Below are 18,847 nucleotides of genomic sequence, written 5' to 3'. Positions count from 1 at the left end.
GTTTTAATTTAACATCTTGGTTAAATTATGAATATCATCTCGACCCACTCCCATAACATACTTGGGTATGAAATTTGATTACAGGTAAATAACAATAAACACCTGTGCCAAGTGCTGACAGCAGGAGGCCCAAGATACACCTATATACCTGTTTACAGGTATGACATCAAAGGGATGTTAAATAAGGGGGGTCCTGAAGTTAGTATGTAGATTGGTGTAGATTATGTGTCTTCCAATTTTCAATTTTACAACAATGTCATCAGGTGAGATAAGAGGGAAAATTGAGTCAAATTAACGTAGAGACGTATATCTATATATATTACGTCTGTGGTATAAGGATCAACTTCAAGAAAAATATGAATTAATGAAATGCGTAAGTGCTGTCACAGAGTCATATTATTATATATGCAAACCACAATCAGGACAACTGCATCACTAGACAGATGAAAGTCAGAAACGAGCCAATTAATGCTGGGCCATGCTATATATCTGATCAGGTGGCTCATTGATAAATTACTAATCTTTGTGAGACTTGAACGGACAGGTTCGTATTCTTAGAAGTGGTGTGTGCTTAATTTCTTGGATTGCATACAGAATAAAAACGTTTCAAGTTTTACGACTGGGAATGGAAAAAAGTACGGGTTGCTGCTCATTTTGAGTATTAATTATTGTACCGGTGCATTGTTTTGTTAATTCCAATCGTATATCTTCATATTGTAAAGAATGTGGTGCGGTGCGCCAGAGATGTATATATTATATACTCTGAGTACCAAATCACCTGACGCGTATTGTATGTAACTTTTGTTCAAATTTATCATACACATTCAAATATTTTGTCATATAAGTATACCTATTTGTGTAAAACAAAAACAGAATTCGAATGTTCTTCGCTAAACCCAACTTCGCGAGCCAAGGGTGTCCAATACGATCGTATTGAACACCCTTGGCTCGCAAAGTTGCGCTAAACCATACTACAAGGACTTCAACCTAACGGACACTGAAACAAAAGAGCTACTGTATCTTGGATTGCACTTGGTTAATATGTGTGGTCATCTATACGTCACAGGGCACAACAACGAAAATGACGATTAAGTAAATATATAAACATATGCCTAAACTGACGGTATACCGTGGACACAATACTCGTATAAGTATTGCATATTCTTTCTTGCGATACATTAAGAATAAATACGAACAATGAGGTATAATAAGGATCATCGCATGATTAGAAGTACAACTTTAAATCCTTGAATGTATTTACATACATAATAATTTAACCGTAACGAAATATCAATATAATTGTACAGTATTATCTATGTTCATTGATATATGCCAATTGATACATACGATGGAGTAAGTATGTTAAACATGTATGTACATAGAACATATCAGTACTAAATGTACTATATTACCCTTCCTTGTTATTTGATTTCGATGTAAATGTATCTCGGTTTTGAGGAAATAAACATATGATGATGATGATGATGATGATGATGATGATTCAAACTAGAGACGTATATATCCCATAAACTTAAATCTATATCGAGGTTTTGAAAGTAAACAGTATTTCATGGTCTCAAATTAACATCCATGAGAGTACACTCTCGCATCAATAGAACGAAAATAAGATCTAATATGGTAATTGTCAAATATTTTGGTCTTAATGTGGTTATTATGACTGTAGTTTGCAAGTCTCAAATGTATCGTGCACTTAGAGATTCACTCTTGCCGCATTGTTAGCAGGTTTAACTTTAAGTGACGAGGATAAGATCTTATCTGATAATTGTCAAATATTTTCTTCTTAATGTGGTTATTATGACTGTAGTTGGCAAGAAATCTGAATGACATCTATATGCGTCGATGCTTAAAGAGCTTTAAAACATATCTGGTGAATCTAACCATGACGATGCAGTCACGTTTTCGGTTCATGCAATATACATGTTCTGTATTTCAATTTTGTTATTAAAGAAGACATTTGCTAGCTGAAATACACCAAATGGATGCAATTATCAATTTACTCTTAATAAATATATCAAACAGAGAGGTATAATAGGCTGTGACGGTCTTTGTATCAGAAAATCATATTTTCTTAAATAGCGTTTTATAGCAGAGACTAGTCCATGGTACTGGAGAAAGTTTGTGTTGGTTTGTTAAATCCAGATATGTTTACACAGAAATATTAATTTATAAGAAAAGATATAAACATACACCTCACTATATAGGTAGTTGAAGATGCATGCATCAGTATTGGCAGTAAGACACAGGTAACGATATTTGATTGAACCTTGAATATATTTACATGACATATACATGCACACACGTATAGCACTAAAGACTCGTTGAGATTTTTAAGCCGCTCTTGGCGAGAGCCGAGCGGCTTATTAATTCTGTCCAGAGAACGAAATGACGGACCCACTTCCGTTCGGGGTGCGTGCGCGTAATTCAGTATTGCATGCTTCCGCTATATAGTTTCGTTATCGTAAATAGAAAGTAGAATCTCTGACACTCACCTGTGGGTTACATAAAGTCTTCTGATACTCTTCTCCAAATAATAATCCCTACTTTAAATAATTGCTGAAAAAAATGTTTATCTCCGGTGCATTCTACGAGTGTTGTGATGGTGAAATTCGTGCACTAGGTTTGAGCGTTTTAGCAACTCGGATTGCGGTCTGGGGAGTGTTACGCGTGTGAAACACATATGATTCGAGAAAGCACATGTGAAGACTGTCAAGCATTAACGCTGCCTGTAGAAGGAAGAAGTAAATATATAAACTTATAAACCGTATGAGTGATGAAGTATAACCTCTATTTTGATGTTTGAAACGGGAACATATATATGCCATATCGTGCTTAGGTTGATAACGGTAGACTAATGGCTCCGAGACGAGACGATATGTGAACTGTGTATGCTTATCAAACATTTTTGTAACACAGCATGCTATTTCTGGTGTATTTATTTATGAAAGTGTAACAATTTAAGAACATGACACACCTGCCGCTGCTGTTTGACAAGAATTCGCGCCGTGTCAAAATAGTATCCAATGGGGTGTAAGGGAAATAACTCTTACGTTGATAAAGTCGCATTGAGAAATATAATTCAAATATATTCCAAGAACATTTGTGAGATTTTGTATATTCAATGACGGTAAATATAGTCGCTACAAATATTAATAATTTTCACTAATATGAATAAAAAATAAATAAAAATAAAAGGAGTACAATGTCTCTTTTCTCCATGCATGTTTTCCCACTACTGTTAATTATCCTTCATTTCACAAGCAAAAAATGCACCTATTCTTTATTATCCATTCACCGATTGTCATTCTGCACGTAAACGCTCATGTCACATCATTGGAGGATGCTAATTAATGAAAATTACAACAATGCGTCACACTTAAAAAGGGTGAAAAAAGAGGAGAGGGAGAAATGTGTTTAAGGCATCATTAAAGAGGTGATTGATTTTGAAAATCCTACACGCAACATCATCAGATGACCTGATTTTCAATTAGCAGAATACAGAACACATATCTGAGGTATTATAGTAGATGTTCAACGTGTTACTGAAGCAATTAAATTTGAAGTGGTGAGCGGCTGTAATGTCACACTGACAGAATTCTAGTTTCTTTTTATAATATTTCTTCGTCTGTAAGGAGATTTTTTTTCTGGGCGGATTGGTCGAGTGGTTAACACACACATAGGCATACACACATAGGGAGATATTTTCCAGGCGGCATAGGACTAGTAGTTAGCGCCTGATAAGGCAGCTCCTGCGAATTCCTCAAAATTGTATTGATTAAGGTATATGCTAATTGTTTCAATATATGTACTGTAAAGCGCGTTATAGTGGTTTATGTTAGTGTGGCAGGTTTTTACTGTAAATAGAATTACGGTTACCTTCTAGCTTCCAGCTAAAGAGAATTTCCCTTTAGCTCAGTGGTACAGCGTCCGACTAGGAACCTGGAGATCGAGAGTCCGTTCCCCGTTGGTAGCACACTATTCTATTTCCCGTTACAAATGGTGTCTTTCCCTTTAAGGGAATTTTCCTTTAGCTCAGAGCTTCCGACTAGGATCCTGGAGATCGAGGGTTCGATCCCCGGTGGAAGCACACTATTCTCTTTCCTGTTAGATTAGCTAGATAGGGTGCTATATCAAATGTTGTATATCATTATTATAATCATGTCCGCCAGATTATTTTCAGCTTTTATAATATATATATATACTGTGATGCCCATTTATTATATATAATATCTTCCATTATATATGGGTGTGTACCTGGTAGTATGTGACATGTCCCAAGATTGTACATGTAGGTTACGGAATTAAGGACTTCCCACCCTTCCGTTCGTAATACACATGTTTTTCTTGTATTTTCGTGTCGTCATTTCCGTATTGCGTATCGGGCATTCCATTACCGTAGCGCAAATTATATAGTAACACCGGGTAAACAATAGTACACGTGCGTGACGATGATATGTCAACACCCGATATCGAGACTTAACTAGGAAATGTGTAATCACACGCACTTCATAAATAAAGCTTATGACACAAATACATTAATTAACTCACGGGAAGACACTGACATAAGATCAGACGACTTCAAGAAGGTCGTATATGAGGTGCATGGAATGCAGACTGATGTGTTTTGTTTACCGACCTCACCTGTACGCCAAACAGATATATGACAGTTTGTATATGTGTATTGTTCATTCTCCTGTGACCGATGTGGCTTTTTGAACATATGTAAATATCATATTTATTATATGTTTACACTGATAAGTCGCAAGACTTAAAGTTAATAAAGAACTTGAACGTATCGCGTGCTTACAGTAGTTCACAAGCTCTTGGTCGCTACGACTTTTGTTGAGCGAGTTACGCTCTGTCAGAAAAAATCGTTGCACAAATCCAATTACAATAAATTTGTGTTGAATTTGACAAGAGTTCAATTTTTCGGTATTTTTTACAAAAAAATCTTAAGTTTATCGGAATGCTTATATTTTCTTAAAATCATCTCTGCATGATGACATAACCATTACGTGAAACTTTCATTGAATTCTGCTGGCTAATTGCGAAAGGATGGAGCCTCCTTAAGTACTACAGAAAGATTCAGAGCTATGGCGGAAAACTGCCCATATTTATGAAAATGGAAAAACCCATTGATGAATAAATAAATTCTAGTAGCGAAAATGCATGGAATATTTATCAAACCAATTGAATATGAATTCCTGAACTGTTGAGATATTCGGTATTGTTAATATAATACTGCAAATAAAGCCATATTCACTATATTGATGAAATTGACGGGGTTTCCCAGACTTATAAAAATACTTTCAACACTTTCCCATCCGAAACCAACTTTTGAATAAAGTTTTTGATTCCGTTATGTAAAATGCAAAAAACAAATCGTAAGACGGAAAAGTGGTCCTCCTTTGGAAAAGTGCTCAAATGGATGAAAAACAGGATTGATCAAGTTTCTCAAAACTGTGACAGATGTTACTTTGGTTAAAAAATTTCCATATTCGTCTATGTCCGATGTAACGCAGTTAGCTTGTGACCAGAAGAAGTCAACGGTGCAAGTTCGAATCCATGTTCAGTTATTTATTTTTTAAATAATTCAGTGATAAAATATTGTTGAAATCAGTGGAACATTTTATTTACATTTTAATAGCATACCTATTGATTTATCTTCTATGGAATCATGTCAATAAATCACTGTACACGTGTACAGTACAGCTACGCTTTGTAGGTAAGACATCCTTTTAAATGATATTTATGAGGTGTTTTACCCTCCAATTGGCAACTACTTTTTATATTTATTATCTAAACGCAAACACATGATGTCGAAATAAAAAATATGTGGGATTGTTCCGTCAGAATAAAAAAAGCCAAGAAAAAAGGAATGTTATTGTCGCCAATATATTACCGAACATGCGGGAAAATTCATCGTCGAAGTCAATCTTATTTGTTTTAAATGCAGGAAGACTGCAGCACAAGTTAAGGAGTGCAATACACGTGTAAGACATGCTATTCGAAAAGTATATGTATTATATGTAAGCTGCAGGAAAACCAAATCGAAATGTGTGTTTTGTACGATATTGCGTTACATAAAGCATAACGCGAAATAAGCATTTTGTTGAGTCTTTATCGTAAAACACATGTATTAATAGTTATGGCCTTAAGTTCGACTGTTAACAATAATCCATTCTCAGACATGGGATTCCATGGTGGTTTATATATGACATTTCGTCTTTTCGCTTTGTCGCCTGCGAAATAACGCCAAGCTAAAAATCGAAATAACTAAAAAACGAAAATCCGCCAAAGCGAAATAACGAAATAACGCCAAAGCTAAATTCAATATACATCTAGATGTAAATTGTATAATCTCGTCGGTATTACCCGGAACATATTTTGAGTACGATTGATTTTGTAGGTTACTTCAATGTTAATTGTTTTTTTAATATATAAAGCATTACTTGTACAATGGAAACATAGTAAATTTGATGCTAATAATTCTTTCACTATGATTAACAATACAGTAAAACCTCACTCCGGACATTAACTCGAGTTGACATTCCCTGCTGTCTGCACTATTAGTGAGGAAATATAGACAACCCGAAACTTTTGGACCCCACCGTTGTTTCCGTCCCTTCCTCTATAGACTCGTAGATGGAGGCATTTTAATCCAAAATGAAATTCGTCATCCACGTCATTTTGAATGGAAAAAGTCTAATGAACGGGGGACCTATATTTCGATGTCTTCAAGATTCAATTAAAACTTTTTTACATTGTCCTCCATGTTAGATCAAAGTACATGAGAGTACTATGCACGCGTGTGAGAAAGAGTTTGAGGAGTGAAACACTGCTGGGGTGGGTCACCCCGAAGGCTTTTGTAAAAAATACAATCCAATCATCTCTATATTTACTTATGGTAAATTCTGTTATATATGTAACTAGATCTGTGTCGCTTTACGTAAAACAGCAATGGCTAAATCATGAGACGTTTGCAGTTTTGATACAAATACACTTTTACATTTCGATTTCTATTTGCAGACAATACTCCCCATTATGTAATTTTCTTGTTAGATACAATAAAACGTGTTTTATTGCGTATTACATGGTAAACTAGTAATCGGGAAAAATAACCAGGAACCGCTTGAATGCTATAACAAAGATACATGTAACACCTCCATACCCGAGCCACGTATCAACGGCGTGGCTGCTGGTTTGTGTACTGGACACGTCTATAAACACCGACAGAAACCAGTATGTACCCTTTATGGAATACAATATAGCAGATATACACTATTTCAAAATAAGTACAGCTATATAGAAAGATTACATGCAATGAATTGATTCCAATCCTTTCCAGGACTTACCACATAACTGCTAATCAGGGGCGGGATCACCGTTCCAGATTTCCAATTTTGTGGACACATTTGGACTAAATCACGTCAAGTTACGTCAAGTTAAACAATAAAAAAATGTTTCTGGTAATATTCCTCAGGTTCATATTTTTCTCTAGTTATCGCGATCGATGTCGAATTCGAATTATACTTCGATATACTCTATCTCTTTTCTATACCTCATAGAAAACTCAGGTGCTACTTCCTATGTACAGTATACGGTATAGTTACAATCAAACATTTCATATTATAGAGAGAGAGAGAGAGAGAGAGAGAGAGAGAGAGAGAGAAAAGAAAAGAAGAAGAAAATAAAATAGCAAAGAAAAAGGTCAGCAGAAAAAGGAAGGAAAGGAGAATCTGGTTTTTGCACTGCAGCTTAAGAATAAACAGAACTTTGTGTTTAGGATAAGATTATAAGACAATCTTCTGTATTAGTTGTAAGTAAGGTGCTTTCGGTTTTCACTGCAAGTAATTACAGCCATATAAATTTACTCCTGGGTTAATTATACCAAGTTTCCTAAATAAAAGTGGCCGAGAATGAGGGTAATACTCAGGACAAAATATATCTATATCATAATAGAGATAAGACTATAATAAGTTCAGACAGAAACTGAAATTCACAAAAAAAGGGACAAAAAAGTTGGAGTTCAGGCAAGATTCAATACAGGTATGGTAAAAGGGGCATAACTGCCAAAAAAGCATACAGAACAAGAGAAACAGAGTATTTTCAAAATATAAAATTTGAACTGTGGGAGTAGTTGTATTGTAATTACTGACTTGACGATATTAAATTATTGAAGTTTTGTCTTATAATTCCAGGAGGTTGTTCCATTTTTTCCATTCTCTTTCCAGTTTTCTCACAAAATTATCTCCCTTGCAACATGCCATATATTTTTGTACGGATTGATGGTCTTTTATGCTGTTCATTATAGCATTTACTGACAAATTGTTTTGAAGGCATCTTGTTTTATAAATATAGTGTTTGATCATAATTAAAATTGCATTATCTAGTCTGTTGCTTATTCCTGACTGTGAAATAATTCCGAAAAGGAAGGATTCCTTATTGAAAGAAAATGGGATACCTAAAGCTTCTAGTAGTGTTTCAAAACTGTGAAGGAAATTTAGTACGATGGCACACTCCCATAATGTATGAACTATTGTTTCCCACATAAAGGATTATTAGAGGCCGGCTTTGCATAGATAGATATTTGTTGTCAGAATATGATGGAGAATTCTTACTTGGAGCCATTGGAGTTTTGTATTAGTAGTTGTGCGAAATGGAATCTGATCTATTTTTTCCCATTTGTTGTCCCTAATGTCAAATATTTCTTCCCATTTCTTCCTACCAGTTGGAATAACCTTATTTTCAGAAAGTATTACATAAAAGTCCTTTGCCCCTTTAGTGTTTTTGTAAAAAAAAAAATCCAAATTAAGGGGCATTATTTGATACACTAAGCCTACAGTGGTATTATGTCCAATATCGTTTTGATTAATATATCTTCTAAGAGCCGACAGGATACCATAATACTGCAGAAAGTTTGTGTTTATATTGTATTTGTTATTAAATTCATCATGTGTATAAATTGTATGTGTGGGGAAATCTTTTATCAAATCATTAAAAATAGTAATTCCACGTCTATACCATTCAGGATAAAATACACACTTCTGATCTATAGTTAAACTTTTATTATACCATAAAGGCAATTTTAAAAACGATTGTCCCTTTTCCCTTAAAAGATCTTCTTTAAAAGAAAGTCTACTCCATGCTTTAAATACATCTTTCCAGAACAAATTTGTACTTGTATTTTGGCATATCGATATATATTTATTACCACAGTTAAAGAGAAGATCAATATTGATATATGTTTTTAATATCTCCTGCCATTTGCCTTGCTTTTGGAGAAGCCTCCTTATCCAACTTAATTTTAAAGATTCTATAAATGACAATAAGTGTACCATCTTAAGGCCTCCATCTCTATAATTTGTTACAACAACATCCCTCTTTATTTTATCAACCTTACCATTCCAAAGAAATTCATAAAGAATACAATTGAGTTTATGAAGAAATTTGTCACTGGGATTTGGTAAAGAAACAAACAAATGATTAAATTGGGATACCATTAATGACTTTATGAAATGTATTTTACCAATAGGTGTAACAGATCTTCTTTTCCATGAATTAGTAATAGATTTAAGCTCAACAAGGTTTTTTTATGATTTACCTAACCTTGATTTACCTTGATCCGGATGGCGGGGAAATGAGCTTAAAGCTCGTATTGGCCCAATTGAAATCTTGTACATCAATTCTATAATGTTTTCGCTGCGCTAGCGGTAGATGGTTATGTTTTTAAAAAGTCTCACTGTAGAGTCTCATCTCTTAATTCACACATTGAATTTGTTGTCCTTGTCCCTCTCTTTCCAGTCAGCGTTCAGGTTACTCTTAAATATGTTCATAGAGTTCGCTGTAACTGTTGCCTCTGATAAGGAGTTCCACTTATCAAAGTTTAGTTTGGTTATCCCATGTAGGTCTACATGAAATTCTACTTCAATAAGCTTAAACTGTTCTGCACCCCACTGAAGATTTACTTCCGGTAATAAAATATCATTACTGCATCTCTTACTCCCTATCCATACTACTTGTGTTTTGTTCAGGTTAATTTTTAGACCAGATATTCTAGCAAAAGTGTTCAATTCCTTTATAGATTCAGTAAGCGACTCCTCTAATCCATCTAGTATAAGTGAACTGTCATCTGCATATTGTGAAAATATAATTGGAAAATTGTTAATATTTATACCTTTAACTTTCCTGTTATTTCTCAACCGAATTGCTAGTATTTCAGCGCAAAGAATAAAAATATACGGTGCGATAGGATCGCCTTGACGACAGCCTCTTTTGACATAAAAAAAAATTGAGAAAGATTACCAACTTGGTTTATAGCAGAACTAATATAACAATGAAAAACTTTTATTCAATTTCTAATGCTATTTCCAAAATTAAAAAACTCTTAACACTTCATCAATGAATTTCCATGAGACTGAGTCAAATGCTTTCTCAAAATCTATCATAAGTAACATCCCATTTATATCTTTCTTCAGTATATTGCATGATGTCATAAATAAGCCTAGTATTTTCACCTATATATCTACCTGGCAAAAATCCAGTCTGATCTGTGTTAATAAGTTTTTGCAATACTGTTTTTACCCTACGTGCTATTGTTCCTGAAGCTATTTTATAAACTTTATTCAAAAGAGAAATAGGACGCCAGGTTTTTTATGAAGTTTATTATCATTTGGAATGCAAGTAATGATACCCTGTCTTCGAGCAATGGAAAGTTGAACTATTTCATAACCAAAATTTATAGATCTAACTACAAAACCATCAAGTTGTCTCCAAAAACATTTAAAAATTTCAGTAGTGAAACCATCAGACCCTGGGCTTTTATTATGTTTCATATTTTTCATTGTCAAAGAGGCTTCGTCAAGTGTAATAAGACCTTCTTATTTAAATTAAATTCAATTGATGAACTTCAAAATTTTCTAAATAATCTTCTAAAACAACATCCTCTATATTATTGTCTGCTGCATATCGTTTTTCATAAAATAATCTAACTTCTTCAAGGATTTCTCTCTGATGTGTAACAATCTCTCCATTTTCTTTTTCCAATTTTTGAATAATCTTAGAAGTGAAATTTACTTTCTCCAAGTTAAAAAAATATTTGGCAGGCTTTTCACCTTCTTCTAACCATTTAGCTCTTGATCTTATAATACCTCCCTTAATCTTATGTAGCCTGATCTTTTCTAACTCAGTTTTTTTCTCATTTAATTCCTCAACATCTACATTATCCCTATTTACCAAATCTTGTATTAAATCTTTTAGTTCTTTGTCTCTGGCATTTTGTTGCTTTTTCTTATACGAGGAATACTAAATAGTTTCCCCTCTTTTTTCCATAAAAAGAGTATCTAAAAAAAGTTGATCATCAATTGTAAATTGAATCAATTCATTTGGGATTTCCGATAAACTAGTAAAGTTATATATGGGTAGAGAACTGCAATTTAACTTTAGTAATTGTTTTATTGATAACATCAAGAAAGTCTTTATCAGATAAAAGAGAGTTATTAAACTTCCACAGCCCCTTTCCCCTCTTAAATGTGTTAAACTTTAAAGACATTTTTGGAGAATAATGATCCGATCTGTATCCAGCATCTATACCTGCATTGTTAACACCACCCAATAAACTCTCTGAAACTAGAAATGTATAAAAAAGATATATTATATTAATTCATAAAGAAGGCTCATGTGCTGTATTAATGTACCATTACTTCCTTTACCACCTAAACCCTCCTTTATCATCTATACTTCCTATATCACCTATACCCTTCTTTATCATCTATACTTCATAAACCACCTATACCATCCTATATCATCTATTCTTCTTATGTCACCTATACTCTCCTACAGTAACTATACGCCCTAAACCACCTATACCCTCATTGTCAAAGAGGCTTCGTCAATCCATACTTCCTAAACCACCTAAACTTCCTTCATCATCTATACGTCCTATACCACATATACCCTCCTACATCACATTAACTTCCTATATCACATATACCCTTCTGCATCATCTACACGTCTTATACCACATATACCCTCCTACATCATCTACACGTCTTATACCACATATACCCTCCTACATCACCTATACGTCATATACCCCCTTTGCTTCCTACATCACATTTATTTCCTATTCCACCTATACCATCCTACATCACATTAAATAACAATATCCGCCTACGTCACCTATACGTCATATACCACCTATACCATCCTACATTATCTATACCCTCTTACACCACCTATACCTACTATACCAACATAACCCTTCTAAATGGCATTTACTTCCTATACCCTCCTACATGACATTTACTTCCTATACCACCTACACCCTTCTACATCACATATACTTCGTATAACCACCTATACCCTCCTACATCACATATACTTTCTATAACCACCTATACCCTCCTACATCACATATACTTCCTATAACCAACTAAACCCACCTACATCACCTATACTTCATATACCTTCCTACGTTACCTTTACTTCCTATACCACATACACCCTCCTACATCATATACCCTCTTACACCATCTTTACCATCCTACGTCACCTTAACTTCATTTTCCACCTACACTTCCTATAACACCTATACCTCCTACATCAGCTGTACTTCATATACCACCTTTATCCCCCTACATCACCTATACTTCCTATACCACCTATACCCTTCTACATCACCTGTACTTCCTATACCACTTATACCCTCATGCATCACATATACTTCCTATAACCACATGAACCCTCCTACATCACATATACTTCCTATAACCACCTATACCCTCCTACATCACATATACTTCCTATACCACCTATACCCTTCTACATCACCTTTACTTTCTATACCGCTTATACCCTCATGCAAGACATATACTTCCTATACCACCTATACCCTTCTACATATGTACATCACATTTATCTCCTATACTACACATACCCCCTACATCATATTTACTTCATATACCATATATATCCTCATACATTACCTATACTTCCTTTACCACCTACACCCTTCTACATCACCTGCAAATGTAAACTGAATTTACCATATATATCACCTGCATTTATTTAGTTATTTTATTTAAGTTATTATGGTCATTTAATTTATTTCATTTTATAAATTTATTAATTAATTTGTTTTATTCAAGTTTATTCAATTTAATTATATATCTTCAATCCAGACTACCCTGGTGTCATAACGAAACCATCAGCCCATCAGTGATGGAAGTATTTGTATATTTAGTGTAATTTGATTCATATATATTCATATGAACAGAATGATATAAGTATGGATATTAAATATTCAAAATATACAAATAACTAATAACTCAATTATTTTCTACTTATAATTTTACTGGTCAATTAAGGTACGTGTATAGACATGCACCCATCAATCAGCACACGGTGTAGCCCAAATATTCGAATATGAATATAAGTCATTGATAAACTTCTGACCGATTATTTCTGGTATTTATCTATTCTATTTGTATATTTATTTTTTGTTTCTAATTTGCAAACTTTATTATACATATAACTTTTTTTATATATATACAAAAACATTTCAGCACTCACATATTCTTAAAATAACCTGCACATAGACATCGATCATTTTCTTACATAACTAGCAAAACGCAAGTTCAACGCACATTCAACGCTAAAGTTAAAACGCACAACAAACGGTCAAGGCAAACGCAACGCAAACGGAATGCAAACGCAACGCAACGGAACGCAAACGCAACGGAAACGCAACGCACTTTTGGTACAGAAAAACGGTCTAGGGTCTGTATCAGTAGCACAAGGGCCGAGTTCATGATGTGTGGTAGTTGTGGTTCCCCTAGACCTGTGTTAGCTTTACGTGTAATATACCCGGCCCGTTTAAAGTATACCTGGGCCTTCTATATACACGAACAAAGAGTTGGAAAATGTCAGATTTTTTTTTCAAAAAATAATACATTTTTGTCCTTTTGCACCTCTATCGTAACCTAACCTTTTTTTGGAGTTAAAGGTAGGAAAGTAGGGTTAGGTACGCACCTGTCCCTCTGTTTCTCCGACTCTTTTTTGTCCCTAACAACACCAATGAGTCCTAGGCGAAACAGATAAATGATACAGTGTAATTCATTTTGGGGAGGTAAGGGATCTATCATATTTTTATTAATTGATACGTGGTACGTATACATCCATAAATATACATATAATATATGAGCATTTGTTAAGGTAATTTAATGTTGAATTTTATATTCGTACGCGCACGAGGATTATTAAGCATTTGTTAAGGTAATTTAATGTTGAATTTTATATTCATACGCGCACGAGAATGGCTGTCGTAATCGGGTGATAATGACAATGATCTCAACAAAGGTTATTGAGTTATAGTCTCACAGAATGAAGTCGTGGCGTATAAACCATTGTTAATCAGTTTTCCTACTTGACGACTCCCGCGTGCTTACATCCGGGCCAACAAAAGTGATCAATACATTTAAGTTGGGATAACTTGTTTAATAATTTTTTTTTATAAAATAAACAAGTTTATATATACATGTATCAATCAATATGGGTAAATCTACTCCTATCAAAATAAATGGCTGACATTTACTCACAGTTATATATGTCTGATTGTCTTTTCATGCAGATTAGAAATGGACCTGCTCAGTTCGAGGTTGGAAATCGCAGCTTCACCCACATGTTTGACGGGTTCGGCAAACTCTACAGTTGGCGTTTTCAAGGAAACGGTTCCGTCTATTTTTCTACTAAATTCATCAAATCGGAGTTTTACAAGAAGTCTATCTCACTGAGTGACATATCGCCTTATGTGATGTTCGGGTCAACACAGCCGCGATTTAACCCTGTACAGACGTTACTAGCATTGTGGCGAAATATGGACAACATGAATGTGAACATTTACCGCTTTCCGTCCGAAAAAAGTCACCGGGGTGATTTTGTATCGTTGACTGATGTTTGGGACAATTACGAAATCGATCCGTCATCTCTTGGGACGATTGGTTATCAGCACCCAACAGTTCCATCGACCGGCGGTATTAATAGTTTCATTTTTCGGAACATTATGTCGACACCTCATCCACTTCCAGAATATGGCACGTCTAATCATTTCACGTTTTTGCTGAGTCTTGCTGTTGTTCCTGGATTTAATCATCGGATTTCGCTTATCCGGATAAAGTCAATGATGGATCGTGAGGTTGTTACACAATGGACCGTGAATCAACACGAAGCACCTTACATGCATTCATTTTCCGTTACTCCAAATTATGTGATACTTTTCAGCGCACCACTATTTTTTAATTTCCATGCCTTCCTAGTTTCTGGGTCTGTTTTAAAAGGACTTCAATGGCACGGTTCCGAGGAGAACATGACCATACATGTTATTGACATAAAATCAGGAATCATCCGAACGTTTACAGCCCCGCCAGTATTCTATATGCATCACATAAACGCCTTCGAGACGTGGACTAATGAGATCATAATTGACCTACCAACTTACAGGGACGCTTCAGTCATTTTGAATTTGAAAACGGAAACATTGCTTAACCGCAGGAAAAGAAACAAGCTGAATCCACATTCGGTTTTAACACGTTACGGGATAAATTTGAACAAAACACAGGTAAGTGTCAAGCCATTTCCAGAATCTGTCAAGTATCCCTGTGTAACAAAGTTTGACATGCCGATAATTAACGAGAACTACAGGTCCCGGAATTACTGTTATGTGTACGGTTTTGTCCCAAAGTGGGACGACAAACAGTATAGTCAGTTTGCTCTTGTCAAAAAAGACCTGTGTGGTAATGGAAAAGACCGGATGTGGTTCTATCCTAATCATTATCCGGCGGAAATGTGGTTTATTCCATTTCCGGCAGTAAACAGTACTAACCTTGACGAAGATGCCGGATACTTGTTGGTACCTGTTTTGGATGGTCAGAAGAACGTCAGCTATCTTGCCATTATTGATGCTGTGTCTATGAAAACCTCTTTCACTGCGTACCTGCCAACACGTGTTCCTGAAACCTTTCACGGGAGATTTTTTCCTGGTATTGAATGACAATATCATGTTACATTCTTTGCAGAATTTTGCTTCGTTTTGTTTTGTTTATAAATTATAAAAGTAACACGAAGAAACTGAATTCATCGCATTGGGAACAATGCTATGCTTGTCCTTTTCCAATCGTTTAAAAAGAATTTGTGATGTTAAATTTGATTACCTTTAATTATTCGATAGCTTAGTAGGGTAAATACCCCGGGGTAATCTACTTGCAATTGTCTTTCTCGTGCAGAAAGTGGATTCGTACATATTGACACACATTCACACACTTACTATGTATTTATAGAAACAGTTATACAAGAATAATCGTGTAATGCAGTTTGTCTCTCTCCCTTATGCTGTCTCAACATATTCATGTATTTGTATTCCTACATTTGAAGTGTGTTCATAAATATACACGGCTGTCTCATAACGTTCTCACCACTAATATGATATAAAGATGTACGTTTATGGCAAACAGCAAAACATAAAAACACAACAAACAAATACGTACACAACATTTTGCGAAGACATTATATATACATACACATTTTTGAAAGTCACAAGACCGATTCTCGAGGCCTTTCGCTGCTCTACAACTCTTTAGGATATTATTTAACTTTTGTATAACATACAGGTATACAGAAAAAAAATCTATAACGATCGACCCTCGAAGGAAGAAAACTGCTGGTTTTGAAGTTGGTCGCTATGTCTTATTTCTAAACTTTGTAAAAGGATTAACCTTTCTTTGTTTGTTGTCTGTTAAAGATATCCTTTATAATAATAATAGGCTTTAATTACACTCGATAATAACATGTTAAGTCACAGACTCTTCTCACACATGGCCGAAAACATATATACAAGTATGTACAACATGGATAATACGTTACAAATATAAGAGATAATGCAAAAACATACATTATAAAGATATATTGTATACATATATAAAGCTATACTGCTTTTCAATTGAGTAATTAATAATGTAACTACATTTCATTACAACACCTATGTCAACCATACTGTTATAGTAACACACGCTGCTGAAACATAATTACATATCGTAGTATATTGCTTATTGGGAAAGTCGTAATGTCCAGATCAGGCCGAAAGAGAGTGGGTTTTTTTGCTTTATACCAGTAGTTTAAAATCGTTTCTGCAGTTGGTTTTTAATACTGCAAGTGATTTGGAAGATTTGGTTTGAGTGGATAGGCTGTTCCAAAGATGTGGTCCTTGATATAAAAATGACTACTTGAAAAGTTCTGTTTTGTGTTTTGGTATACGGTAATTTCCTGCTGTTGCGGTGCGTGTGTTTCTGTTGTGACTTTCCTGGACTAAAGTGTGTGTTTTGAGATATGCAGGGGTAAAATCATTGATAACCCTTTTCGATGTTCACAACCTGTCTGACTGATGTAAAAGTCTGACCAATTTTAACATACTAAATTATACTACACTACTTGATTTACAGTTCATATTGTAATAAACAGTAAATGTAAATGTAAAAGCAATCTAAGGTTTAACGGTATATTTATGCTTGTATTTTTGTAAAAAAAAACTTTTTCATAGGTTATCTGTTTTCATGTGAATTTCAATAGTTCGAACTAAAGGAATAATTTGAAATTACGAGGATTAATATGATACAAAAAAATTACAATTTTAACAAGAACATCCACAAAAGGAAGACTGCCAAAGCTAAGTGCCATTGTAAAGCGTACATCAGGAGTTATCGAATTCAATTCAGAATAGAAATAATCTATATCATATATATAATTGGCCATATCTGAGACACTACAAATTGGGGATATACTTTGATGTCGGAAATACGCATGTAGCTTCTCGCTTGAGCGGATATATTTTCAATATTTGTTTTAGTTTTGAATATTTGTTTTGGAGTGTACTGCTTTACTTCAAAGTGGTGTTATCTTTCTAAGTCCAGTCACCATGATATCTTGCAATCTTCCCTGACCATCGTCTCAACCGATTTCCTATACTGTTCTATCTTATCTCCAGCTATTACGGGAGCTAATACAGGAACATACGCTGCTGACAAGCACCTTGGATTCCAATTAGGAGCTTGATAACTTGATTGAGATTTCTCAGTCAAGTATTGTGGTCAATAACTCCCATTTTGCTTTTTCTCCAGTTTATACTTGTATGTTAAAAAGAGTAATCAATACTTGTGTAAATATTTATAGAATATGATACTACCACTTCCGTTTTAAACGTTTGAGGTTACCTCGCCGTAATCTGTCGGGGGAAAAAAACTATGGTTTAAAATTGCAGTCATACCATTCCACAAACATATATCGGTATATCGGGTAGAAATTAAGGATTTAAAATGTTAATGACTTATATTTATGTAAAATATAAGCGTGTGAAAACTTTTTTTTTTTTGCTACTGCTACTCATCTCACCAGAAGCAAGGTTGATGCGATGTTTACGTCCTTAGTATGCATACGCGAATTCTCGAGATCTCACGAAAGCAGAATCAAACGAATAGGGACTATATTTACACAATAAACGTGATGTGTGTTACCCTAAGACGATTCATTTGTCTCATGTCAAGTCAAATATGGCAACTCTTAGTATTGGAGAAACCCTTTTCCCTCCTTAAGCGCACTCCATTTGTCGACGGCTTTGTCGACGTAAACATGCACTTTATTGCGCTGTTGTTCGGCTTCCAGCTTTTACCCTTTTCTCGCCGATTCTGTCCGCCTGCTTGGTCGACCACGTTTTAGCATGATCAACGCCATTACATCATGCTTATACAAGCGCATGCTTAACAATATGTAAAATATTGATTTC

At 34.7% G+C, this 18,847-nt stretch overlaps 1 protein-coding gene across 1 annotated transcript in view; it reads left to right on the top strand.

The window, feature by feature from the left end:
- Nucleotides 1-17,557, top strand: part of LOC110441570 (retinoid isomerohydrolase-like) — a 29,074-nt gene extending 11,517 nt beyond the window's left edge. The window contains exon 2 of the mRNA XM_021484757.1: nt 14,648-17,557. Coding sequence (XP_021340432.1) covers nt 14,648-16,066 — 1,419 coding nt within the window. The 3' untranslated portion in view covers nt 16,067-17,557. The remainder of the gene's footprint in view (nt 1-14,647) is intronic.
- The last annotated feature ends 1,290 nt before the right edge of the window (nt 17,558-18,847 follow it).

This window comes from Mizuhopecten yessoensis, unplaced genomic scaffold, assembly GCF_002113885.1.
Source record: "Mizuhopecten yessoensis strain PY_sf001 unplaced genomic scaffold, ASM211388v2 scaffold716035, whole genome shotgun sequence".
In the NCBI taxonomy this organism is placed as follows: domain Eukaryota; kingdom Metazoa; phylum Mollusca; class Bivalvia; order Pectinida; family Pectinidae; genus Mizuhopecten; species Mizuhopecten yessoensis.
Note: the sequence above shows the minus strand (reverse complement) of the source record. Positions and strands in the feature narration are given on the sequence as shown.